The sequence below is a fragment of the Neofelis nebulosa genome, chromosome 7 (genome assembly GCF_028018385.1).
Source record: "Neofelis nebulosa isolate mNeoNeb1 chromosome 7, mNeoNeb1.pri, whole genome shotgun sequence".
Taxonomy (NCBI): domain Eukaryota; kingdom Metazoa; phylum Chordata; class Mammalia; order Carnivora; family Felidae; genus Neofelis; species Neofelis nebulosa.
In genome coordinates this window covers 82,004,057-82,031,585 of record NC_080788.1, presented here as the reverse complement: position 1 = coordinate 82,031,585, position 27,529 = coordinate 82,004,057, and the positions used below count along the sequence as shown (strand labels likewise).

Sequence of the window (27,529 nt, the reverse complement as noted above, 5' to 3'; positions counted from 1 at the left end):
GCACACCTAGTGCTTCTAAATACCATTGTCCACTAAAAGGAGCCAGGACTCCTCGATAAATGGCTGCATCCAGGGTTGGGGCAAAAAAAGCCTAGAACAGCTTATTGTGCCAGAAAATAAGGGAGTGCTCAAAGAATAATAGGTGCAGAATAGTAAAATATTAATGTAGAATATGGTTGGTGGGTATATGGGTATATAAAACTCTTTGAAATTTTCTGCATTTTAAAAATATTTTACAATAAAATATTGCAAAAGAATTTAAAACACACAAAGACATAGAAGCCAGCATGAATGGGGCTCCCCCTGACCAAACTTGGGACAATTTGAACATCAAAATAAATAATGATAGAAACATTTTATAACCCATTTAATAGGAAACTCTGAATCTACAGTGACAAAAATAAATTAAAATTTTGATGAGAAAATATATAATTTCAAAGAATCTCCACCCCCAAATACTTATTAATTACAAAGAGGAAAAAAAATAACTTTGTAGTGGAGAAACCTGGAAGATACTGCTTTATTAAAATAAACATCAATAATGTGACTAATTAAAATATGCCGCTTGACAGGATGCAACATTACCAAACTCAAATTTGTGTGTGCACCTGATTTGCAGTAAGCCAATGTCTTGGACACTAGTTGTTTTTTTTTTTTTTTTTAATTTTAATTTTAATTTAAATTTTAATTTAAATTTTAATTTAATCTCTACACCCAACGTGGGACTCAATCTTCCAACCCCAAGATCAAGAGTACCATGCTTTTCCAACTGAGCCAGCCTGGTGCCACTAGGCACCAGTTTGGAAGCAAAGAAAGCTTTACTATCAGAAGGCAGCCCAAGGAGAAGGCAGAGGATTAATCCCAATGTTGCTGTGTCCTGTTTAGCTTAGAGACAGTTTATATATGTTTGGGGAAGCAGGTGAATACATGAGAGGAGGGTGAAGGATTTCTTGACACCTTGAAGGGAGGGGAGCTTGAAACAATCTGGACATATGCATTCTTCTGGACAATGGGCGCCATTTGAGACCTGGTAAGATCTGGTATGTCAGATAATTTCAAGACAAATGTTATTGTCGAGTCCCCATTAGGTTTCTACAGTCAGTGGGTAAACAGGCAGTAGGAGTGGAAAAGCCAAAATTAATGATTGATAAGAGGTACATAAAACATAAGTAGGAAACAAAACAGTATGTGCAGCTAAGTTAATAATGCAACTAATACAACTATAGTTCTGCTTATGCTTTCAAAACAGGGTGAGGAACCAAGCATCCAACCACACAATGAGAAAAACAGAGTGTTACTTCTGTGACAGTCCTGTCAAAGACATTTACCCTGATTTTAATCATAAATAAACATCAGACGGATGAAAAGTGAAAGCCATTGTATAAGATCATTGGCCAGGAATCTTCAAAAGTGTCAAGGACATGAAAGTCAAGGAAAAACTGAGGAAGTTTTCCATATTGAAGTTAACTAAAGATACGTGACAAGTAAACACAGTGCTTGATTCTGAACTGAATACTTTTACCATAAAGAAAATTACTGGGACAATTGGCCAAACAATGTATCCTATAAGTGTTTTGATTATGATAGATTGTGATTGTGTAGTTGAGGGTGCTTATTAATAAGACACACACACTGAAGTATTTAGTATTTAGCATCATGTCAGCAACTTAAATCCCAAATGGTTCAGGACAAAATATTCTTTGTCCCATACTTGCAACATTATTGTAAGCTTGAGACTTGTTTCAAAATAAAAACTGAAAATTATATTCAAAACGCTGAGTATACTGGAAAAACCGCACTTGACTTGGAGCCAGGTAGCTGTCAGTCCCAATTCCGCCACTGACTCGGGTTGTGACCTTGAGTAAGACGCTTTGTCAGGCCCCAGAGTCTCAGGTTATAAAAGCAGGAGTAGGGCTACAAGGCTCCGTAAGGTCTCTTCCATGTCTAACACAACACCATCCACACCCACAGTACTCTCCTTCCTGAATTTCTGCAGGCTCCAGTGTCTTAGCCTTCAGATGCCCCAGTGCCACCCTTAGGGATTCTGGCTGGCGATAACAACAGACAGAAATACTTGTGGCCCAAATCTCCCGACTGCAAAGCTACTGCCCTGGCCTCGACTTGGGCAGCACCCACCCCGCCTCCCCATCGCTCTTTCGGCGGTGGAGCAGTCACGCTTGCCAAAGTGGGCGTTCGATGGCTCGGCAGTCGGCTGATGGGGCCTAGGATCAGCGGCGCGGCGCAGGGCGCGCTCCCAATCGCTGGCTCCGGCCGTGCTCGCGGATCCGAGCTTTCCGGCTCCGCCCCGCGCGCGCCCGTCCCGCCGCACTGTCTCGCAGTCGCCGCCGCCGGCAAGTCCCGGCGCTGTCCTGCTGCGCTGTGGAGCCGGTAACGTGGCAGGACTGGGACGGGCGCTGAGTCGTGGGGGAGCCCCGAAGGTGAGCTGTCCGGGATTCTGCGAGTGGAGGCGCTGCGGACGCGAGGGGGCGGTGCCCGGGCTGCCTGCCCACTGGGAGGGATATCACACCCGGGCCTGCACTGGGAGTTGAGAGGCTTGGGGGTCCCCGGGGTGGTCGCGGCTGCCAAGTGGTGACGGAAGCCGGGACCCTGGGCGTGGGCATGGGTGGGGGGATTCGCTGTCGTGGCTGACGGGGCCGGAGCCCGCCGAGGAGGGACTGGAGTGGGGCGCCAGGACGGCTGAATGGCCAGTGCGGTCCGTCCTCTCCCCCGGCTCCGGGAAAGTCTGGTTTTATCCAAGCACAACAGGTAGGCGTGGACTCCGCCCGCCGGCGGGAGCCCGAGACTCCGGGCGTGCGGGGAAGGTCGGAAGGTCGGAGCCCGCCGGGCCGGACCCGCCCAAGTGGCGCGCCTGCTGCGCCCCAGGTCGGTCAGCAGCGTGGCCCCAAGCCGGGCTTTGGGCGAGGTCCTCCGAGCACCCGCGCCTCGCCCTCAAGGCGGGTTTCCAGAAGCGTACCCCTTCTACGCGAGAACTTTTTCCAGTCCTTCTCGCGAGGAAAGACTGTCTTTGCTGGGGTAGCATTTGTATCGTGTGAGGAGACGTTTCTTTTTACCGTACTCTTCGGCCCGCTAAACGTCATTTCAAGTGATTACAAAAGTGTTTAGAAACTTCATTAAGTACTTTACGGTGCTGACTAATGACGATAAATGTACCTCTGGCTGTTAAGATGATTTTCGTAACTTTCAAGTCCTGTAATAGGAGTCCAGTGATCGGAGCTCCTTCATTAAAGATCATAATTATACCTTATTTTTATGTACGTTCATTTATTCAAATATTCAGCATCTTTTATGTGTAGGCTTGGCACCCTGCAGGAACTCACAGCCTGGAGGAGACGCTGAAGGGGGTGGAGGGGGGGGGAGATGTGCCCACAAGTTCTGTTCAGGACTTTTGGGGAAGATAAGCTAGCGAGGTTAAAGTGCAAGGAGAGCAGAAATCTACTTAGAGCTGAGCATTAGGTGGGTGGGGAGAGAAGACTTATCTTGTTTCATTTTCTAAATGTTTTAGAAAGCGTTTCTTTGACAAAGTGATTTTAGATGTAAGACGCATTTTAATGCCATCGATTTTCTTTTCTTTAATGGGGAAGCAGGCAGGGTTTATAACATAGGAACAGTGACCTTTGGAAAAAAGTATGGGAGGTTGGATTTGTCTTAGAATGCAGTTATTTTATATAGTTAACTATAATATAGGAAAAGACTTCTGTCCTGAAAGGATACCTGCATTTAGGTTAAGCTCCTCCACTACAATTTGTGGGTCTTAGGTCACTTTTCTCTTCCTTTCTCTTTGTGTATCATTGCATCTGCCTTTAATGAGAGGAAATACATACTCCAGAGTACCTTAACATTTTTAAAAATTATGCAAATAATGAGTACATTCTCAAAGGAAAAAATTTAAGGACTTTTAAGCAGTGTATCTGCTTTCCATCCCACTTTACTTCAGAAAGGGGATTGAGACCATTTATAACTTTTATGAGCCTTTCTTAATTATCTTATGAATAGAATAAAGATTAAACTGGATTTGTTTAGGCCTCTTACTGTTCTAAAATTCTTTTATTCTAAATCCTGGAAAACTAGTTTAATGATCTCTGCATTTCAAAACAAAACAATGCTTTTTAGGATCATCTATCATGAGTCATGAATGCTTGGGTTTTGTTTTGTTTTTTTTTTTTTAGATTTTGTTTTTAAGTAATCTCAATTTGTGGAGCTCAAATTTAAAATCCCAAGATCAAGAGTCATATGCTCTACCCACTGAGCCAGCCAGGGGTCCTGTCCTCTTTTTTTAAAAATAGTAACAAAATGATTATTTCTAGAAAAGTAGCATAAAGTAGCATTATTAAAGCCCTATGTTTATGATACCTGCCTCAGAAATTGGAGCCATGTATGTGACACGGAGGAGGGAAAACTTATACAGGGTGATAATTCTAAATATTTGAAGCTGAGCATACACTTTCACTAATCTTAAAACTGTAGTATGGCTCTAATTTCAATAAGTAAAATGTTTTATGTATGTACTTTTTCAGTAACTAGTTGTACTTACTGCCCAGATAATGCTTCTTTGTGGGTAAATATACAACAGCATCTATTTATATCCTATATTATATCCTTTCTGTTGTGTGTGTTTCTGATGAACATATGCATGTTTTCGTGTATATATGCAAAATATTCCTCACTTTTCCACTACATTTTTTATTTAAGTAAAATTATCAGAAAGTTGATTACCTATGAAACATCAGAAACAAAATTATTTGAAATATTTTAGGAGGAGATCTGAAAAAAAAAAAAGAAAGAAAAACATACATGTACAAAATCTTAATTCCAGTGTCTAAAAGGCTCTGGAAAGTTTTTTTCTTAACTCATTTGGCAGCAAAATATAACATTACTTTGTATTTAACATTATTAAATACAGTAATTATTTAATCCCACCTTGTGTGGGTATGTTTTATCTTTTGCTGCACAAATATCAGTGAGTTTGATTGATGGAGTGCTGCCCCAGACTCTCTTGGGGAGTTAGAGGTAATAGTATGTTCACTATATTACTTGGGTGGGGCCATGAGGATAGCTGTCAGAAGGCAGAGTAATAATGGAGTTGTTCCAGGGAGATGTACTTGTAAAGTTAAGAGCTTAGCTGAGCATCTGGCATGGGGTAAGAAGCAGTGTCTGCCAATAAAATCCCTCCAGTAAGGCTCCAAGAAGTTCTGAAATGTAGCTAAATTCTAGGCTGGGTATTCTGTAAGTTATGTTGTGAATTAGAAGTGGGGAGCCATGAGGAAAAGCCAAGGTATCAGACCATAGTGTGGATTAAGGGTGATTCTGTGAATGCTAACTTTGATGTGAGAGCCACAAACAGTTTGCAGAGGGGAAACAGGGGACTCTAAGGCAGGCAGGGTCTAATGGCTAAACCCAAGAAGTCCTAGGTGACGGATTGCATGAGCAGTAAATACAAGGATAGGGTTTTTTGGAAAATTGGTCAAGGATTCCTGGCCTCAACTGAGCTAGAGAAATAATGAATGGCATCTTGCACACACTTTGCTCTTGTACTTAGTAGTCTCGTGTTGCCCTGCTTTTTAAAATGTCTATACTTTATCACATAGTATTTTGGTCACTTCCATCACTGTTAGTCTGTTTTGACTTCTTCCTGATCTCAATGACTTTGCTTCTTTACTTTTAATATGGTGCTCTATTCCAGCCTAGCTAGAATCCAGATAAGTCATGTCTAAACTGAAATGAGTAAGCTGTGAGGGACCAAGAGACTTTGGTCAGTAAAGTTCATGATCTTTGAAACAATTATTTACTGTATATCCTTTACACACACACACATACACACAAAACTTTGTTTTCTTGTTACTCGAGTCTCAGTGAGGTACCATGTAGTGGGATTGATTAGATAGTTATTTTCAGATGAGTGACGTGGGAGATAAGAATAAGTTTTGTACCTTAAAATCTACCATGTGTCACTCCTCAGTGTCCAGAATGGAATCTGTCTTCCCAGGGGGAGATGGAAGAGTTGGTCTGTGGAACAAAGTGATAATTGTCAAGAATATCCAAAGACTAAACTAACACTGTTGGTACTTATTGATTTACATCTAGATGAGAAGAGCCCTTTTAAAGTTGATGTCTGTAGAAGACCTCACACTTTAACATAAAGCCTCAAAGTACTAAAGACGTAAGAGGAGAACGAAGTGATAAAAAAGAGCAACAAAGTTGTAATGATTAGATGCTTGAGTTGGTATGGCAGTAACTGTCAGTAATAGCGATTAGAGAGACTTTATGCAGCGGCTGTATGAAGTAGTTGAAGGAACATGGACACTGAAATCAGACAGGTGTAGGCATTATCTTATTCCACTTAAATAACGTCTTGACCTTGGACACATTTCTTGTTACCACCATCTGTAAAATGAGGATAATAATATCTAAGTTTCAGTGTTATGAGGATTAAAATTTTCTAGTAAGTAAATTGTCAAAAAATGTTAGTTCCTTTTCCATTCACTGTCTTAGAGCTGGTCCCTCCTGCTCAGTTACCCCCTCCCTCCCCCACAATACTTCCTTTATCCTTTAAGGGTTTCTCTTTTGTAATCTGGAGGCAGAGTTGCCAGAGCCAGCAGTACTTCTTCAGTAAGGCCCCCATTGGCAATCTCCCTCACTGAATTCAGTTTCTGTCGTTGTTCTCATCCCGAACAGTAGTAATCTGCAGCACTTCAGAAAAATAGAGGAGGAAAGCAAAGTATGCCTCATCCCCACTTGTGGCACCCCTTATGCCAGTTTATACATTCCCTGTAACTCCTGTGTCTTTCCTCTGTCATCCTAACTGCTCTATCTCATAGGATGTGTTCTCCATTGGTTCCTGGAGCTGCATGTATCTGCCATTCTTGTTGGCTTGTAGTATGCAGCAATAGCAGCATTCTCCTCATTCCTAGCCAGTTTGCAGGAAACACTCTTGGAATCTTGCTATGCTTGATGTATTTTCATTATATATTAAAACAAGATAGTGCTGTGAATGGGCATGTTACAAGTTAGCCTTTTGTGATATGGCAAGAAACATGGATTAAGTTTTTATGAGAATTTATATTCAGAATTCCAAAAAAAAAAAAAAAAAAAAATTCATGGGGCAGCAAACCATCTTCAGCTTGGAAGGAGTGTGATGTGAAACTTAATTATAAATATGAGTAACATACATTTTTATGTGAATTAATATACTAGGTTAATTAAAAGTATCTTTTCTCCCTTTATTCATAATCCAGAAGTAGATAAGAGAAGAGTCTATTTATATTTAGAATATGTAATGTTAGATACTTCAAAATATTAATCAGAAATGGCCACTTTTGGGGTGCCTGGGTGGCTCAGTCAGTTAAGCGTCCAACTTGATTTTGGCTCAGCTCATGATCTCGCAGTTCATGAGGTAGAGTCCTGCATCCTGCTCTGTGCTGACAGCTCAAGCCTGCTTGGGATTCTCTCTCTCCTTCTCTTCCTGCCACCACCCAGCTAGCACTCTCTCTTTTTCTCTCTCAAAATAAATACATAAACATTAAAAAAAAAAAAAAAAAGAAATGGCCACTTTTAAGTAGGTGTGACATTGACTTGTTATATAGTTTTCTAATAAAAATCCTATCATACAAAGGAATGATTTAGGAACACAAAGGAATATTTAAATTTCTTGCTTTATAGTATTTAATGATTAGTGTTTCAAAGATTGTGTTCTATAGAATACTAGATTCACAACATTCCCAGCTGGGGCCAAAAAAAAGAGAAAGAGGTAGTCTGGGGAGAGGTCTGTAATTAAAATATCAAATGCTATGTATGTATGCCCTCCTGGCAGTATATAGTACATATTACCATATTACACCTATGGAGACTCTCTGTCGGAAAGAAAAGTGCCAATGTGGCATTTCCCAAAAGAATTTAGTTTTTGGACCCCCCTGCCCCCAGACACACAACACTTAGCCTCATCCTTTGGCGTTACTGTTCTACAGAATACTTTAGGAAACATTGCTTTACCTCTTGGACCCTCTCTTAATGTGTAAGCTTCTATACTTGTAGTTTTCATAATTACAATTTTTTTAAAGTAAATATTGCCCCCAACATGGGGCTCGAACTCATGACCCCAAGATCAAGAGTCGCGTGATCTTGACTGAGCCATCTTGACTGGGCTCAGTTGGTTGAGCATCCACCTTCAGCCCAGGTCATGATCTCACAGTCGTGGATTTGAGCCGCAAGTCGGGCTCTGTGCTGACAGCTCAGAACCTGGAGCCTGCTTCAGATTCTGTGTCTCCCTCTCTCTGCCCTTCCCCTGCTCACATTCTGTCTATGTCTCTCAAAATTGAATAAACCTTAAGAAAAATTAATAAAATAAAATAAAATCCTCCTTATTGTAATCTAGCCTCAGTATTCTTATCTGTAAATTAGTAGTGCTAGTAGATATTTTATGGTGGCAGTTAAATGAAAAATCCATTTATTACAGCACCCCAGCCTTTAGAGATTCTGATTCATTTGTTTTAGGCTTGGGTTTTGTTTTGTTTTGTTTTGTTAAGTGTATTTATTTATTTTTGAGAAAGAACATAAGCACGGGAGAGGCAGAGAGAGATGGGGAGAGAGAGGATCCCAAGCAGGCCCTGCACTGTCAGCCCAGAGCCTGAAGCGGGGCTCAAACTCACCAGCCGTGAGATCATGATCTGAGCTGAAATCAAGAGTCAGATGCTTTACTGACTGAGCGACCCAGGCTCCCAGGTTTGGTATTTTCTTTAAAGCAGTTAGAGTCATGAGCCACTAGTCTGCATTATTATAGGTCTGCTATTCTGACATGCTTAGTTGCCTTTAATTTTAACAATTTACCTATCTCCTCCTGTATCCCCCCTTGCTATTTTCCCAACACTCCCTTTTTTAATTGTTTGGACCCCTTATCCTTGGAGGAAGTAGGAGATGAAACTGATTTTGTGATTTACTGAAAGATGTAGGGGGAAATAGGTGGAGGAGTCCAAATGTAAAGTAATGATCTTGCCCCGTCCCCCTGCCATTTGTTCTGCACATTTTCTTTCTTACATCTTCGTGTAAAAACACTGTTTTTCCTCCCCCCCCCCCCCCCCCCCCCCGTGGAAAGGCTTCCTGGCATTGAGGAAAGAGAATGAGCTTTGTTGCCAAACAGACCTGGGTTTATTCTCTCAGTTCTATTTACTGACATCTTAATAATTTCTTTATCCATAAAATGGGGACCAATAATACCTTCCTTGCTTTCTTCCTTGTGGTGATTAGAGATGGTGTAAATTAAGCACTTAAAAAGTTGCTAGCTCAATGAATAATAGCTATCATTGTCATTTTGTGATTTGGGAGTCTCTTAGGAAGATGAAAGACATAGCCAGGAACTACAACAGCAGGCTTATGCATGTGTCCTCCTCATTTGTGACAGTACCAAGATGATGCTAACAAGTAGTATTGTGAATTTTAAAAGTTAGTAATCTATAACAGAAATTTAGTTTATTTATTGGTTATTAAGAATTTCAATTAAAAAGTTTTAAAATCTCTAAAAATTTGGAGATAGAGAACATTATCCATAATGCTACTGATCTAGTAATTATGGTTAAGATTTTTGGATCATGATTTGGAAAAACACCAGAAGAATCTTGCCATCTAAGTGATAGCTGCAGAAGCCAAATATATTTTAAGAACCATAAATATAATGGAAAAAGTGCTATACTGAGAGGAAGCAGTAAAAGAATAGGAGAATTAATCATTAAAAGTTTCCTAAGGAAATGATTTTTTTTTTGAAAGAGGTCCAGTTTTTATTTCTTTAAAGGAGAAATACTTTTTTTATTTTTAAAAAAATTTTTTTTTTCAACATTTTTTATTTATTTTTGGGACAGAGAGAGACAGAGCATGAACGGGGAGGGGCAGAGAGAGAGGGAGACACAGAATCGGAAACAGGCTCCAGGCTCCGAGCCATCAGCCCAGAGCCTGACGCGGGGCTCGAACTCACGGACCGCGAGATCGTGACCTGGCTGAAGTCGGACGCTTAACCGACTGCGCCACCCAGGCGCCCCAGAAATACTTTTTTTAAAAAAATACTGTATTTTTTTTTTTTTAATTTACATCCAAGTTAGTTAGCATATAGTGCAACCATGATTTCAGGAATAGACTCTTTAATGCCCCTTACCCATTTAGCCCATACTCATATTTAAGAGTCTCTTATGTTTTGTCCCCCTCCCTGTTGTTATATTATTTTTGCTTCCCTTCACTTGTGTTCATCTGTTCTGTGTCTTAAAGTCCTCATATGAATGAAATCATATGATATTTGTCTTTCTCTGACTAATTCCACTTAGCATAATACCCTCTAGTTCCATCCATGTAGTTGCAAATGGAAACATTTTATTCTTTTTGATTGCCGAGTAATACTCCATAGTATATGTATACCACATCTTCTTTATCCATTCATCCATCGATGGACACTTGGGCTCATTCCATACTTTGGCCGTTGTTGATAGTGCTGCTATAAACATTGGGGTGCGTGTGCCCCTTTGAAACAGCATACCTGTATCCCTTGGATAAATACCTAGTAGTGCAATTGCTGGGTTATAGGGTAGTTCTATTTTTAATTTTTTGAAGAACCTCCATACTGTTTTCCAGAGTGGCTGCACCAGTTTGCATTCCCACCAGCAGTGCAAAAAAGCATCCTCACCAACATCTGTTGTTGCCTGAGTTGTTCATGTTAGCCATTCTGACAGGTGTGAGGTGGTATCTCATTGTGGTTTTGATTTGTATTTCCCGGATAATGAGTGATGTTGAGCATTTTTTATGTGTCTGTTGACCATCTGGATGTCTTCTTTGGAGAAGTATCTATTCTTGTCTTTTGCCCATTTCTTCCCTGGATTATTTGTTTTTTGGGTGTTGAGTTTGATAAATTCTTTTTAGATTTTGGATACTAACCCTTTATCTGATGTGTTGTTTGCAAATATCTTTTCCCATACCATTGGTTGCCTTTTAGTTTTGCTGATTGTTTCCTTTGCCGTGCAGAAGCTTTTTATTTTGATGAGGTCCCAATAGTTCATTTTTGCTTTTGTTTCCCTTGCCTCTGGAGACATGTTGAGTAAGAAGTTGTTGCTACCAAGGTCAAAGAGGTTTTTGCCTGCCTTCTCGAGGATTTTGATGGCTTCTTACATTTAGGTCTTTCATCCATTTTGAGTTTATTTTTGTGTATGGTGCAAGAAATGGTCCAGGTTCATTTTTCTGCATGTTGTTTTCCAGTTTCCCAGCACCACTTGCAGAAGAGACTGTCTTTATTCCATTGGATATTCTTTCCTGCTTTGTCAAAGATTAGTTGGCCATACATCAGTGGGTCCATATTCTGTTCCATTAATCTGAGTATCTGTCTTTGTGCCAGTACCATACTGTCTTGATGATTACAGCTTTGTAATGCAGCTTGAAGTCTGGAAGTGATTTTTGTTTTAAGCTGAATTTTAAAATACTGAGTTTATTTAGAAAGAAGCAAAGTATTTCATTCAAAGATGGAATAAATACAAGATTTAAAAATAATGAAGATAAAACTGTATTAAAGAAGTCTAAAATTACAAAAGATTTTCTTCAGTATCCATTTTAGCCTAAAACCAGTGAAGTGCAGTGGTTCATTGTGTCAGCAAACTAACTTTAGGACTACGCCTAGAGATATTTAAAGTAGGATTACAAAAAGACCTCCATTTTTCTTTACCAGCCTCCCTCTGGCAACATTGTAAGCATGCTCTGTAACTTGTGAGTTGCTATTTTGTAACCTATAATTTTGCAAAGCCAGAATCACAGGTCAAAGAGAATCTTAATTTAGGTCAGAATAGAATGAGCCACCTTCTTTCTAGAGTAATGCTAATTACTGTTTTGCTTTGTGTTTTTTGGAAAAGTTTGGATTTTAAGATTTATGTATGTTTCCTAAATTGTGGGAGATTCTGGAGGTTTTTTTTGGCTTACTTTTTGCTTTTTGGACAAAACTGAGAAACTAAAGACTGGAGGCTGTGTTGAAGCTGTTGTGGTATCTTTTGGAGAAGTGAAAATTGAAGGAAGGATAGTAACTGAAAGTGAAGTATGATATATTTCAAAACTTAAGGCCTGATATATTCTGGAATTAGTTTCATTTACTGAGTAGTGGCTTGTTGGTTTTGTAAATTGGTCTTTTCATCCTCTGGGGGGAAAAAAAAACTAGCAAACCCAACAGATGTATCTTATTTTGTTTGTTGTTGTCTCTGACTATTTGTGATCTTTCCACTTTTCCCTTTTCAAAATGATATAATGAATCTTTTTAAGAAACAAAAGGACCAAAAAGATTAAGAAGATTCTTTTTCCCTGTAAATTTTAACCATAATTTTAAATATGTTCCCATCCCTACCAAAACAGATCTTTAAACCCTAGAGAAAATCATGTTAATGCTACATGTTTTGTTTTGTGTTATCCTAAAAATTGTTGAAGGTGCTTAAACTTTTTTGCCTGTGCAAATTTGACATTAACTCATTTTCAGATGGAAAATTAGCCCTTCATGATAAGACTATTAACTTCTCTTGGAGATGGCTTTGGAGTAAGTTACTCTAGCAAACCGGGGCCTTGGAGATTTGGCCTCCTGTGGTTTCTCTTTCTGTCAGCAGTTAATATTTATACATATGTATTACTCTAGAGCAATAAAGTCATTGGCTTGAGAACACTAGACAGAATATAGACATTAGACTTTCCTACACTAAGTCAAATCTTTGAAGACTGAATATGTTATTTAAATCGAATCATATGGGGGCGCCTGGGTGGCTCAGTCAGTTGAGCATCCGACTTCGGCTCAGGTCATGATCTCACGGTCTGTGAGTTCGAGCCCTGCGTCGGGCTCTGTACTGAGAGCTCGGAGCCTGGAGCCTGCTTCAGATTCTGTGTCTCCTTCTCTCTCTGCCCCTCCTCTCTCATGCTCTGTCTCTCTGTCAAAAATAAATAAACATTAAGAAAAATTTTTAAAAAATCGTATCATATGAATTTGCTGATATTCAGCCATTTCTTGACCTATAAAAATGGCAGTTCATATAATTCAAGTTAATAGCTTAGTTGTTCTTAAACTTTTCCATTAAACTAGTATTCTTCCCAGTAGAAAGGAGTGACTTTCTTTAAAAGAAGTCTAGAAAGGTTTGTCATGCTTAGAATTTCTCTGAAGTTTCATGTTTTATCTTGAAACACTATTAATTTTGCCTTCTAGTGCATGTTGAATGCATACTTATTTTAGTATAAAATGATGTGTTAAGTTAATATCGGGGGAAATGGTTAAGTAAAATTTTATCCTCTAATACAATTCTGTTGACATTCTACTGGGGTTTTCCCACTTGGAGAGCCACAGTGCCTTAGAATGGTAGGACTGTACCTTAGGGCCTTAGGTCTAGTACACAGTGCCTGCTTTGCTCAGTATAGACTTGAGGGATGAAAATTATGACTGAGTCACTGGGAGTATCTGGCATACATAAAATACAAACAGTTATCACAAAGGAAGTAAACAGTGCCTCAGAGAAATGTATGGTCTAAAAAGCATTGAAGGGTATTTGTAAGCTTAGTTCAACTATTGGTTTTATGTTAGCATATATAATATTTGATGGTAAAGTAATATTCATGTATATATTTTTAAAATACAGAGTAAGTGGCCATAACAGGTACAGGTTACTGTTTCTCCATGAGACAGCTTACTTAGGTCTGGAAATTACCATTGTGCTGTATTTTGATTAATACTTTAGACTGCATTTTATTCATTGAGATTAATAGTACACACTAATCTTTATTAGATATCCTGAGAAATCTTTTGGGTAACTTTTATTCCTAGATTCTCAAACTTATTAAAGTAAGGAATTTGGTGCTCAGTTTTTAGGGAACAGTACGATGGTCTTTTGTTCCATGCTATCCACAAATTGTCTACAAGTTCTAAGCTTTTTAAAAATTTGATTTGAAGGCATCTGAGGGGCTTGATTGAATGCTTGAGTGGCAGGATAGTATGTAGTTACCTACATACTTTAGATGAGGAAAGTTACCAGTTTCCTCATCTAAAAATAGCTAGCTGCCTCATGAACAGTTCTGTGAATTATTCAAGAAAATGTAAAAGCACTTATAGTAAGTTGCCAATAAATGTTAGCTTCTGTTAAAAATAATGGCAAACATTACAGTGGGAGCTGTAGTTTTACGAATTTTTTTTAAGTAGCATAATTGTTGTTTGAAAAATATATTGTAATATATGTTCACTTTTAATAAACTAATTACTTTGTGGTTGCAACAGAAACATAAAAATGGGAAATAAGGGAAAATTAGAAAAATAAGCAGACTCCACATACATGTAGTTCTAGGGTGTGATTATATTAAAACTTGTAGTAGATTGACTGCATTTGTATTCGTCTACCTAAAATGAAACTTCAGGTAGTAATAGGAACATCTGTTATTTGCAGAAAGCATTTGCTTATCCCATTGATAGTGCATATGTGGAGATCACAGGTGCATTTTAGACTTTGGTGTTTAGATGTGGGATTACTTGGATGAATTTTTTACTTTTAGGAGTAATTTATGAGAGGAATGTATTGAAGACATTGGAGATAACTCTGTGCCCTGCTTATGGTCTCAAGCTTTTTACTGAATTATTTATTATTGCATTGTGTTAGCTATTTTGCTTCTTGATAGATCATTTTACACCACAATATTGCTGCTGCCTAAGGAAAAAAAAGTCTCTTCAGCAGTCCTAATGACCTCTAAAAAGGGTAATTTGATTCTTAAGATAGAATTTTGACTTGCAGTGGTGGTTATAAGAAATTTTCTCTATGATATTGAGGTAATATTTTTTCCTCATACAGTCATAGATATTGAGTGCAAACTTGCCTTTCATCTTCTGTATACTTAGAAGTTGTCTTCCAGAAATTGTTTCTCTAGTATTTATTAACTTTATAATTATTTGGGTGTATTTTGGTCAGGTGGCTTCGATAATTTAAGGAGGGTTTAAAAATTTTTTTTTATTAAGTTTATTTATTTTTGAGAGAGAGCACAGGGGAGGGGGGATAGAGGATCCAAAGCAGGCTCCTTGCTGACAGCAGGTAGCCTGATGCGGAGCTTGAACCCATGAACCGCGACATCATAACCTGAGCCAAAGTCAGACACTTAACCAGCTAAGCCACCCAGGCTCCCCAAGGAGGGTTTTTAAGGCAAGAATCTAAAACTTCATGTCTCTGTAAAAGTGAATTTGTTAGCACCATTGTTTATATTGTTCTTGTTCTTTAAAATTGACATTTCCAAAAATAACCTAATATTTACTTTTTTTTCCTTTTTTTTGAGGACTGTCAGTACAGGTTATGGGTGGTATCCAGGGTAGGCAGGCAGGACTCACTGGGAGGGGACAACCGAGATGGCTAAAAGCAGCACACTGGGTTGGTGGGTATGGATTGGTAAAAGCTGTCTTTTGGGCTCTGGGGCAGCATCATAGTCAGAATCTAGAATATTAGCCCAAACCAGAGGGACACAAGCAAGATAGAGTAGGAGTTAAAAACTTAACATACCTGGGAGCACCTGGGTGGCTCAGTTGATTGAGCGTCCCACTTCAGCTCAGGTCGTGATCTCACAGTTTGTGAGTTTGAGCCCCGCATCAGGCTCTGTGCTGACATCTCAGAGCCTGGAGCCTATATCGGATTGTGTGTCCCTCTCTCTCTGCCCCTAACCCACTCGCATTCTGTCTCTGTCTCTCTCAAAAATAAATAAACGTTAAAAAAAATATATTAAAAAAAAAAAACCTGAAGAAGTCGGCAAGTAATGTAAGTGAATGTGGCAGCTGTGGCCTGCTGGAGAGTCCCTTTCTTAAATTCAGCCATTTGTTGCTGTATGGGGATAGGGACCCAGGTTTTTGTGTAGAATCTAAAATTTAAATGTTAGTCATTTTTTCCACCGATAAGTTACAAGCTAAATTTGGCCAACAGGGTACCAGTTTGTGACTACTGTCTCTTAAGGGGGCTTTTTTCAGGTTTATAATAATTTTGATGATCTGAAACTATAGATAATTTTATATCAGTAAACTCTCTGGGAGTAAAAAATGAATAAAGGAAAGAAAAGCCTTCCCCATGTCTCCCATCTGATTTTCTTTTTTTTTTTTTTTTTTTAAATTTTTTTAATGTTTATTTATTTTTGAGACAGAGAGAGACAGAGCATGAATGGGGGAGGGTCAGAGAGAGGGAGACACAGAATCCGAAACGGGATCCAGGCTCCGAGCTGTCAGCACAGAGCCCAACGCGGGGCTCGAACTCAGGGACCGCGAGATCATGACCCAAGCCGAAGTCGGCCGCCCAACCGACTGAGCCACCCAGGCGCCCCTCCCATCTGATTTTCTAATACATCTTTACTTCTCTCTAATACATCTTTGGCTTCTCTATAAAAGATTGAGATTTATTTGGGGGAATATTAGCTATGTATTAATATCTCTTAGTTTAATTACCTGTAGCATTGCATTTGTAGAATTGCATTTCCATGCAATTCTAATTATCTGTTTCTACTTAGCTGGGAGTTTTATATAATACATCAAATTTATTTTTGATACATTATTGAACAGGTGCCTTCCCTATTTAGTGTTCTTGATGATAGTTGTCTTTCCTGTAAGTAGTAGTGATGATTTTTTTTTTTAGTGTTTACTTATGTATTTATTTATTTTATTTAAAAAAAAATTTTTTTTAACGTTTATTTATTTTTGAGACAGAGAGAGACAGAGCATGAACGGGGGAGGGGCAGAGAGAGAGGGAGACACAGAATCGGAAGCAGGCTCCAGGCTCCGAGCCATCAGCCCTGAGCCCGACGCGGAGCTCGAACCCACGGACCGCGAGATCGTGACCTGAGCTGAAGTCGGACGCCCAACCGACTGAGCCACCCAGGCGCCCCAATGTGTTTATTTATTTTTGAGAGAGAGAAAGAATGCGTGTGAGCAGGGGAGAAGCAGAGAGAGAGGGAGACAGAGTATCCAAAGCAGGCTTTGTGCTAGCCACAGAGAGCCTATCATGGGGCTCGAACTCACGAACCGTGAGACCATGACCTGAGTCGAAGTCAGACGCTGAACTGACTGAGCCACCCAGTGCCCTGATGATTATTTTTTAAAAACCAGCTTGTGTATTTTTTCTTCAACTTTTCCCTTTAAAAAAAAATTTAAAGTAAACTCTGCCTTCAAAGTGTGACTCGAACTCAGGACCCCAACATTAAGAGTCTCATGCTCTACCACTTAGCCAGCCCGGCATCCTGCTTGTGTGTTTCTTCATTTCTTAACTAATTCTTCCAACTTTCTATTGTGATCTTTTTAAAAATACAGAAAAAAATGAAGAATAGTGAAATAACTGTTCACATACCCACTATCTACATAAAGCTGCTTAACATTTTGGGGTGTTGGGTGGTTCATTCGGTTAAGTGTATGACTTCCGCTCAGGTCATGATCTCGTGGTCTGTGAGTTCAAGCCCCATGTTGGGCTCTGATGACAGCTCAGAGCCTGGAACCTGTTTTGGAATCTGTCTGTCTGTCTGCCCCCCCCCCTCCCCCTCCCCGACTCATGCTCTCTTTTGCTTTCAAAAAAAAATTTTTTTAAAAAGCTGTTAGCATTTACTATATTTTATGGCTAATTGATTTACTTATTCAAAAATGAGTTGCAGACACGCTGCTTTACTGCTATAAATTTGACCATGCTCCTAAAAATAAAAGATTCTGTAATCAGAATGTCATCTTACAAGTGTGTGTGTGTACACTTACATGTTATTTATGTTCTGGAAAGTGTATGCCCAGGACATGCTCATGAATTCAAACAAACAAACAACAAAATCTTCTCTTTTTTAATTTGCTACAACAGGAGTGAAGGCTACTTTGGTTCTGGGTCATAGCAGATATGATCTTTATTGCTACAATCCCTGGGCACCATCCATCCAAGTACCTTCAATAATAGGACTTTGCTTTCACAAGGTTCACGGAAATAAGGAGACTATTCTGATAGAGATGCGACTTTTTCCTAAAACTCCTCGCTTCAAGCTACACAGAATATTAGGCTAGGGGAACAGATGCTGATAGGAATAAGTCCTTTTAAATTGCTAGGTAAAAGACAGAATATATGCCCAGGGAGATATATTATAGAATTTTAGTGGGAGGTCTGGATATTTGGTCATTTGTTGATATGTACTCATGACTCATTTTATTTTAGTGAAAGGGTATTTATCCTACAAAGAAAATGGAAAACTAATACTTGAATAGCCCAACCTAAAAATTTTCAGGATTTTAATGAAATTTCTCTTCTGTTTAGCAAGTTTTTGTATCTGTATATGAATAATGCCTGAATGTCTGTTTTGTCTGCTCTCTAAAAAAGGAGTCAAAGGTGGAATTTGTATCATTGTTAAGAGTTTGGGATTGGTATTTCCCAGTTTCACCCCAGAGCTATTAGAAAAAATATTGCCACTTTAATTATGCTTTTGTGCTTTCTGTGGAAGATTCAGTATTATGATTGCCTTCCTTTTTACTCTCCTTTTAAAATATGTTCTTTTCCTCTATTACAGATTTTTTTCTTAGGTATATCAACTGAAGTTTAATGAGAAGAATTGTGACCAGCTAGGAGAATTTTCTGCAAGGAATGGAATTAGCTCATAGCTTATTGCTGAATGAAGAAGCATATAATCAACTAGGTGAAGTTCAGAGGGCAGAGTTTATTTTTGATTGGTTGAGATATTTGGAGAAGCTCTTGCTGGCAACCAGCAGGGTGGGTAAAATTGCAAAAACTGTTTTTGTGTGTTTTTTTTTTAAATGCTGGATAATGTTTAGTTCTTTTGGTTTGCTTTTCTAGTTCTGCCCAGAATAACCTAAATTAGCTTTCAAATGGTATACCTTATGGAGAGTTTATAATGAAATATTACAAGAAGTTCTTTCAAAAAGCAGGAAGAAGTCAGCCAATATTTTTTATATTACTTAAAATATGTATAAAAATATAAACTATGAACCACATTTTATTAGATTTCATTTTCATTATCTTGTTCACCTTCATATGCATGAAGCCCTTGTGTAAGATATTGCTAAATATTGTAATGGGAGTTTTAAAAAGTTGTGAGCTCTATAAGGAGAATGTAATTGGAAAAGTCTTTTAGTAAACATAATCACTTTTAAGCTTATGAAATAAGTACCAAAAAAAAAGACACGCTCATATTTTCACGTGTATCCAGCATTTGTTAATGTTTTGCCATATTTGACTGATTTACCAAGCCATGTGAGGTGGTTTTACACCTAAATACTTCTGCATACATCTACTAAAAATGAGGATATTCTCACAATATCATATGCAATGCAAAAGCGGTGCAAAGACACTACTCATGGAAACATTTGGAATTTAATAAGGCAAAAATCCATACACTGACAAATACTTCATTGTAGAAGCTTAAACCTTAGTGATCACCTGAGTACCGTTACTACTGTAATGATACTCTGTACTCCTTTTTCAGAGAGCAGACAAGTAAAATGGAGTAACATTACTGGCATTAAATGCATAAGTTTGCAAAAAGAAAATTGCACTAAACTTAGAAAAAGATCCAAGTAAAACAAATAATCATTCATGACAAGGTCAGCTTTAGTGATCGATTATACATTGCTCATGTACATATACATATGGCAGAGGCTTAATAGTTATAATACAACTTTGCTCTACCTTTCACTAGAAAAAGATTTAGAAGAAATAGAGCCCTTGTCTTTCTTTACAGAGACTCCAGTGTATATTGGCCCAGAAATTATTTTTTAGAGATATCCTCAGGGCAACGAACTACCTGTTCGTGTGGTGTAGATGACTACATCACCAACTGATCTGTAATTTTTAGTCAAAATAATTTTGCGTTTTTCTAGAGTTTTTAATTCTTAAATATATGAAAGAAAAATCGTATTAGAAGATTACATGTAATTATGTTGACTTTGAATTGTCTTTTTGTTACCTTCCTTTCTAGAGTGATGTAAGGGAGAAACAGAAGACTCTGGTAGAACAGCTCCTATCTTTGTTGAACAGCTCTCCAGGGCCTCCTACCCGCAAACTGCTGGCTAAAAATCTCGGAATTCTTTATAGTATTGGAGACACGTTCTCTGTTTATGAGACAATCGATAAATGTAATGATCTTATTCGTAGCAAAGATGATTCTCCAAGTTATCTTCCCACTAAACTGTAAGTTAAATATTAAAATTGAACATAAAACAAAATAGTGCTTCCTTGTGGTATCATTTCTCTAAAGAACCCAAACTACTTGTACCCAAACTGAATACAAATTATTTCACTCATTTTTTTAAATCTAACTTTTAAAAACATCTAACATTTTTCCACTGACTGTTCTAAAAAATATTTTAGGCATTTTTGAAGTCTTGATTTGGGAATCAGAACTCTCACTAAAAATTTAGCAGTTGAAGACTCATAAATATAGAACACAAACTGGTGGTTGCCAGAAGTAGGGGATAGTGGGGGGACAGGTGGAATAGGTGAAGGGGATTAAGAGGTACAAACTTACAGTTATAAAAATAAATAAGTCATGGGGATGAAAAGCACACCATAGGGAATATAGTCCATAATATTCTAATAGTTTTGTATGGTGACGGATAGTGACTGCATTTATTGTAGTGAGCATTTTGTAATGTTTATAATTGTCGAATCACTGTGTTGTACACCTGAAGCTAATATATGTCAACTATTAAAAAAAAAAGTGTTTAAAGATACATACAAAAAATCTTAGCAGTTGAGTGTTTAAGAAAAAGAGATTTTAAATTCTCCACATCTTGGGTGTTCTTTAAATTTGTTAGTTCTTATTAGTAAAAATTAATGGTAACTACAATATAGAAAAATACTCTTCTGAGCTCCTGAAAAAAACAGCTTAGAATTTTTCAACGTATTATTCAGTTCATTTTTTCATCTGTTATTTTAGAGAAGGCAGTTTGCCATGTATGGTTCCACAGTAGTTATTTTACAGAAATTTTTGTTGATCTTTTAGCTTATAACAGGATATATCTTCCCATACACGTTTCAGACTTCAGACTTGATAAGAACATTATTTCCTATTTTACTTATCTTTTATCTTAAATTTTTTTTTTTTTTTCAACTTTTTTTTTTTTTTTATTTTTTTTATTTATTTTTGGGACAGAGAGAGACATAGCATGAACGGGGGAGGGGCAGAGAGAGAGGGAGACACAGAACCGGAAACAGGCTCCAGGCTCCGAGCCATCAGCCCAGAGCCTGACGCGGGGCTCGAACTCACGGACCGCGAGATCGTGACCTGGCTGAAGTCGGACGCTTAACCGACTGCGCCACCCAGGCGCCCCATACTTATCTTTTATCTTTAAGATTATCTTTGATTATCTAATAATATATGTAGGTCAATTGTATGAAAAATTACTTCATAAAATTTGAGGGAATGGAATCTTTGGGCTGAGGTTTAGATTATTTGAAGATACATCTTTTTAAAATATTTGATACTCATGCAAGTGTTATGCCTTAGGGCAATTTTGTCCTTTAAAGGTAAAATTAAATAGTCACCTTTAATAGTCTAAGTTTTTTTTTCCTTTTTTTTCCCTTGTGACTGATTTCTAATTTAAATGTTGTTTCAGTGCTGCTGTGGTATGTTTGGGTTCCTTGTACAAGAAGTTGGGGAGAATCCTGGTTAACACCTTTACCGATACAGTGGGGAATATTCTTAAAGCTATGAAGAGTGCAGAGGTGAGTGCAAGTTCAACCAAAGAATAAAAAGGTAGTATTATATAGGTTTTATGATTTCTTGAACCAATAAAATTTCTTTACATATGATAAGCATATGTAGGTATGTATATAAATTTATCCATAAAAATATTTCTGGGCGATGCACATAGGTACTTGGTATATTGAATCTTTATTAGAAAACCCATAATATGCCATTATAGATAAATTCAGATAGGCAAAAACTAAGGTATTTCTGTGGCAGACCCATCCCTGCTTCTTCCTCTCACATCACCTTTCCCCAGTACTGCTTACTAGTACTACAGCAAGTGCTTGTCAATAAGGACAAGCTGCTCCTCCTCCACTTACTTGCTATCTCTCTTTCAAAATAAATAAAAATAAACTTTATTTTTTAAATGTTTATTTATTTTGAGAGAGAGAGAGTGTGTGAACAGGGGAGGGGCAGAGAAAGAGGGAGACCCAGAATCCGAAGTAAGTTCCATGCTTTGAGCTGTCAACACAGAGCCTGACGCAGGGCTTGAACCCATGGAACATGAGATCATGACCTGAGCCAAAGTGGACGCTCACCTGACTGAGCCACCCAGGGGCCCCTAAAAATAAACAAAAAAAAAATGTTTTTAATATAAAAATGTCATACCAGTTCTTGTTCTAACCTTACCTAGAAAAGAAGTCTAGAAAACAGCTCTGAAATAACTTAGAAAAATGCTGTCTGGTTAAACACATTTTTTTTTAATGCACCAAGATACAACATTGGAAAGTTCATATGTAAAATATGCTAAATTTTGAGAAGAACATAGCTGATTTGGGGTGCCTGCCTGTCTCAGTAGCACATACAACTTGCAATCTCAGTGTTGTGAGTTCAAACCCCATGTTAGGTGTAGATGTTACTTAAAAAAATAAAATCTTAAAAAAAAAAAAAAAAAAAGCTGATTCAAGAAGTGATGCCCATAATATAAAACTGGTGATAGAATCTACTCAGGAATTCACTTCTGAGCAGTGGTTTGATGAAAGATTAAAGAAAGTGATTTAGCAGAAGAGATTGTTCGCATCTTTAATCTTTTGTTTTTAGAGGAAATGTTTTATCTAGTGAGGAATGACCACTTTAAACTTTTTTTCTGACTTCACTCCCATTAGTTAAGCTGTCTTCCTTTCAGGCCCTATAGTTAACAGAGAATTGCTGTATAGGTTTCTGAAATTGTAAAGTTATTGCTAAGGATTTTATTTCTTCTTATTTTTGCCTTTATGATTTAGTTGATCAGGTACCACAACATGTTGGATATATCAAAAGGGTTCCCACCTTTGATCTACACCTTTCAGTAATAGACAACATAAAGTTGGGATAGAAAGAAATTCAGAAGTTTCACCTTAGGACCCATTTTGTTACGTCCACCTGTAATTATTCATTGTTGTGCTCCTTTGAACAAAGATATTCAAAAATGAATATATAAATTAAAAACATCAGGGGCACCTGGGGTGGCTCAGTTGGTTAAGTGTCATACTCTTAATTTTGGCTCAGGTCATGACAAAGATGAACAAAGATGTTCATATATCTTTAAACAGATAAAATAATATTCCTATGAAAAGGATACTTGATGTTGATCTTGTCTTCTCTCAACTTTAGTTATCTTTAGTGGCCTTAACTTCCTGGGATATAGAAATCATTTGGGGCATTTAGTAAAACATCAGTAACATGAGGAGCTACTATTTTGTGTGTGTTTACTATGTGCCTGGCACTGTGGTGAATGTTTTCCCCACAAGGGTTTATTTACTTCTCATACTGGCTCTATGGGGTTCATCTTATCCTCATCTTATAGATGGAGAAATAAGTAGGAACAACTTAAAGCCACACAGGTACTAAGGGTCAGAGCCAAGATTCAGACCCAGGTCTTTTTAAGTCTGAAGCCCAGACTTGTCCTCAGAGTTAAACTACTCGACTCATTAAATGATGTTTAAAGCTATGAAATCTACTGAGCATGTACTATAGGTCAGGTACTATTCTAAGTACTTTACCTGTAGTAACTTGTTTGATCTCCACAATAGCCTTTGAGGTGGATACGTCCATTTAACAGATGAAGAAACAGTTTTGTCCAAGGTCACCCACCTGCTAGGTGGCAGACCCTACACTCTTACCATGTTGCCTCATTAACAGCAACCATTTATTTAATGCTTAGCAACATGCAAGCTTTATGCTAGGTACTTTTCATATAATTTCATTTAATCTTCACATCAACCCTTTGTATTGTGTTGAAATGTAATATAGACAACACTTTTCAAATGGTAAACAGTACATAAAATAACAGCTGTTAATGTTGGGTGGGTTGGTTAGTGTACACAGATAGGTAAGTGTTTCACTAATGTAGGAGGTAAATTTTGATGCTAAATGCTGCTTTTCACAGTGAATTTCTTTTCTTACTATTTAAATTTCTTCTTTTTGGTAGTCTCAAGGTCGATATGAGATTATGCTGAGTCTACAAAATATATTAAATGGACTAGGAGCTGCTGCTATACCTTGCCACAGGGATGTTTATAAAGCTGCTAAATCCTGCCTAACAGATAGATCCATGGCTGTTCGTTGTGCTGCTGCAAAGGTAAATGGTCTAATAAGCAGAATTTCTCAAAATAAATATAAAGAAAATTAAATTAGTTTATCCCTGTGAAAACACTAATAACAGCCACATGATCCTAAAGCTACAACCTTGGCAATCAGCTGAGACTAATCTTATGTTAGCATATGAGGAAACTGAGGCCCAGAGAATTCTATGGATTTCCCAAGGTTCTTCAATAGTTCACAGCACATTGTTGGAGGGTGGGGAATTCATGTTACCAGACTCTAAGTATTCCTTTCAGTCTACCATGCTTCTTCTCTGTAATTTTGTAAACTAAATTTTACATGTAAAGTTTACGTTATTTGAAAGAGATCTGTTCTTACCATGCCTTTTTTTTTAAGTCTAGGATTTAGATTTTGACATTTTAATTTCTTTTGAATATGTCACTTTTTGCAAGCTAGGAACAGAATCAAACTAAGGCAGTCTAGTCTTCTAAGGATCCAGGCCAAGTCTTGAGATCCTGTGCAGAATTATCATGCCTTCTTAATGTAGTTGGTTAGATAGTATGGTAAAGTTGGTGTAATCATAGTCACAATTTCTCATAGATGACAAATTTCTTCTAAAGACATTTTTCCTAGCCTGTTGAGTCAGAATGGATTTTCCTCCCACCCTCTGTGGACACATTGTTTTATATAACTTTTATGACTTTTAATAAGTATTCATTTTTTGTCCCTGCAGTCATTGTTTACATACTTTAAATTTGTATATCATTTTTGTTAGAACTTGATAGTTTCTACAACTTATATAGCTCTGAACCTAACAGTTAACATTTTGTTGTTCATTAATGTCTCTTTTTCCAATTAAATAGTGTCTCCTTGAACTTCAGAAAGAGGCCATCTTTATGTGGAGTACGGACCTGGATAGTGTGGCCACACTATGTTTTAAGTCCTTTGAAGGTTCCAATTATGATGTGAGGATTTCAGTTTCAAAGCTACTAGGCACGGTGTTGGCTAAAGCTATAATTTCTAAACATCCAGGAACAGGTAAATTTATATAATTATTTTCATAATGTCTTATAATTTTTTCCCAGTTGGTTTATACAAACATAAGGGAGTATTACTACTATCCAATATTAATTCTGAAGAGCTGCAGGATATCTTAGAGATCAATTTTAGTTTATAAACATTGCTAAAGGTCCCAAGATTTCATTTTTAAACAGTTCAGTAAAAATTTGAGGGAAAAAAATGAACTCTTGAAGAAATACACTTTATTTAGTCATTGTCTTTCTTTATATATGGTCTTTGCTTTTTTTTTTAAAGTAAATTGTGAAATGTTATCTAATAATAGATATGATCTGTATCTTAGTTCTTTTTTTAAGCAACATGCATTTGATTCCCTATTTTTGGCTTGCCATTTTCTAGGTCGGTATAAGGGAACAATGGTAAAAACGATTGGTAAATAATTCCAAACAACAGATATTTGAAATTCACCATACTTGGACAATTTGCTTTTGTTACTTTTTATTCCCTATTCCTACACTTATAGGCAATGAGCACGGATGGGATATTTTTGAAAACAAGAATTTGCCTGGATCTAATCAACAGTGTATGTAAAACATTGATGAGTAATTGAAAATTTGCTTTATCATTCTGTCTCCAAAAAATAAACAATCTCACACAAATGAAAATGTGATTGTTCTGTAGAACCTTGCTTCTCAAACGTTTGCAGACCTGTAGTATCAGCATCACCTCAAAGCTTGTAAGAAATGCAGAAACCCAGGCCCCACACAATTTACCAAATCAAAATTCTCATTTGAACAAGATCTCCAGATAATTCATAATGCACATTAAAATTAGAGAGGCGTTGCTTAAGAAATCATTATCATTATATAAAGGGAAATTGTTTTTTCTAAAGCCAGTGTTTCTTAGCCAGGGATGGGAGAGGACAGTAAGCACAGCATAATACAGTCACATGGGGAACATTAATAAACTACAGTCCCCTCATTCTGAGATTATAAGTAAAATTTATAATAAATTTTAATTTTTATTACAGTTTCTCTAATCTTACAGTTCATTAAGACTTTCTTACTTATTGGGTGGTGAGGAAAGGGTGAATAGGAACAGGAAGAAGCCACACACAAAAAAACCCAAACCATAAAAAAAGTTGTTCAGGACAGTTAGGAGTTTAAATGTTAAGCCACCTAAAAAATTAAAGTTAGAAAACATGTTTAATGTCTTTTGAATTAATCCTTTTGAAAATGTGGATTGCTCATTTCTATAAATGTATCATTAGCGCTGGCACACAGTTGCAGTAAAAAAAGCAAAATGTAGAAATGCATAAGAAATGTGAATAAATAAGTGTATATGCTTTGATGGTAGCACTAAACTAATGCTAGTGTTTTTGTAATCAGATTGAGCAAAGTGAAGAATCAGCTTCATCCACACTAAGAAATCTTTAGGATTTAGCCTAATCTTTTGTTAGAAATTCTGTCATCTTGCATCAATAAATTCTAGCCTGCAAATAATCGAGTTATATTTGTACCACTAAGAAGTGATCTAGGTATCATAATAGAGTTTTTAAAGGTGGGGACTAGTAGCAACATAGTGCTGAATAATTTAGAAAACCAATGCATTGGAGGTTTATATACTCAACCATAATACACAAAGGTTATGAAGTACAGAACTGAAATGATTTTCCTAGTAAAATTAACAGGCTTCATTCAAACAGGTGGTATGTTACTCCAAGGCACTTAAAAAGCAGGGATTGAGTATGACATTTTCCTATCATTGGAACGAGTTGTAGGAATTGGTGTGATCTTTTAATATCTAATTTAATATTGTAAAACCTTCATTTGTAAGCATAATTCGTTCTGGAAGCATGCTTGTAATCCAAAGCACTTGTATATCAAAGCAAATTTCAAGAACCGTTGGCTCAGTTGTGATCACGTGATATTTAGCATCATGTACTACTCGTATTGCAAGACATCACTCATTTATCAAGTTAAAATTTGTTAGAAATGTTTGCTTGTCTTGCAGAACACTTGCTGAACAAGTTACTTGCAATCCAAGGTTTTACTCTATCATTCTCTTACCTGCTCAAGGACATTGCCCTAGGAAGTCTCTCCTCTCTTATATCAGCTTTTCCCTCTCTATTGGATTATTACCTACAGAAACATGATTTTGTTTCTCCCATCTTTAAAAAAAAAATAATATATCCTTTTCTGTCTCATTTCCCAGTGAGCTGGAGGTCCATTTCTCTTCCTTTTGCAGCAAAGTT

General features: G+C 37.4%; 1 protein-coding gene across 8 annotated transcripts in view; it reads left to right on the top strand.

The window, feature by feature from the left end:
* The first annotated feature begins 2,313 nt into the window (after nt 1-2,313).
* HEATR5A (HEAT repeat containing 5A) overlaps nt 2,314-27,529 on the top strand; it is a 121,256-nt gene continuing 96,040 nt past the window's right edge. For 6 of the 8 annotated variants that reach the window (XM_058738745.1, XM_058738744.1, XM_058738742.1 and 3 more), the window contains exons 1-6: nt 2,314-2,438; nt 18,538-18,737; nt 19,963-20,174; nt 21,602-21,710; nt 24,146-24,295; nt 25,122-25,296. In XM_058738745.1, coding sequence (XP_058594728.1) covers nt 18,612-18,737; nt 19,963-20,174; nt 21,602-21,710; nt 24,146-24,295; nt 25,122-25,296 — 772 coding nt within the window. In that variant the 5' untranslated portion in view covers nt 2,314-2,438; nt 18,538-18,611. Of the gene's footprint in view, nt 2,439-2,652; nt 2,767-17,843; nt 17,921-18,537; nt 18,738-19,962; nt 20,175-21,601; nt 21,711-24,145; nt 24,296-25,121; nt 25,297-27,529 lie in introns of those variants that run through there. The other 2 variants (XM_058738739.1, XM_058738740.1) reach the window with 2 other exon arrangements.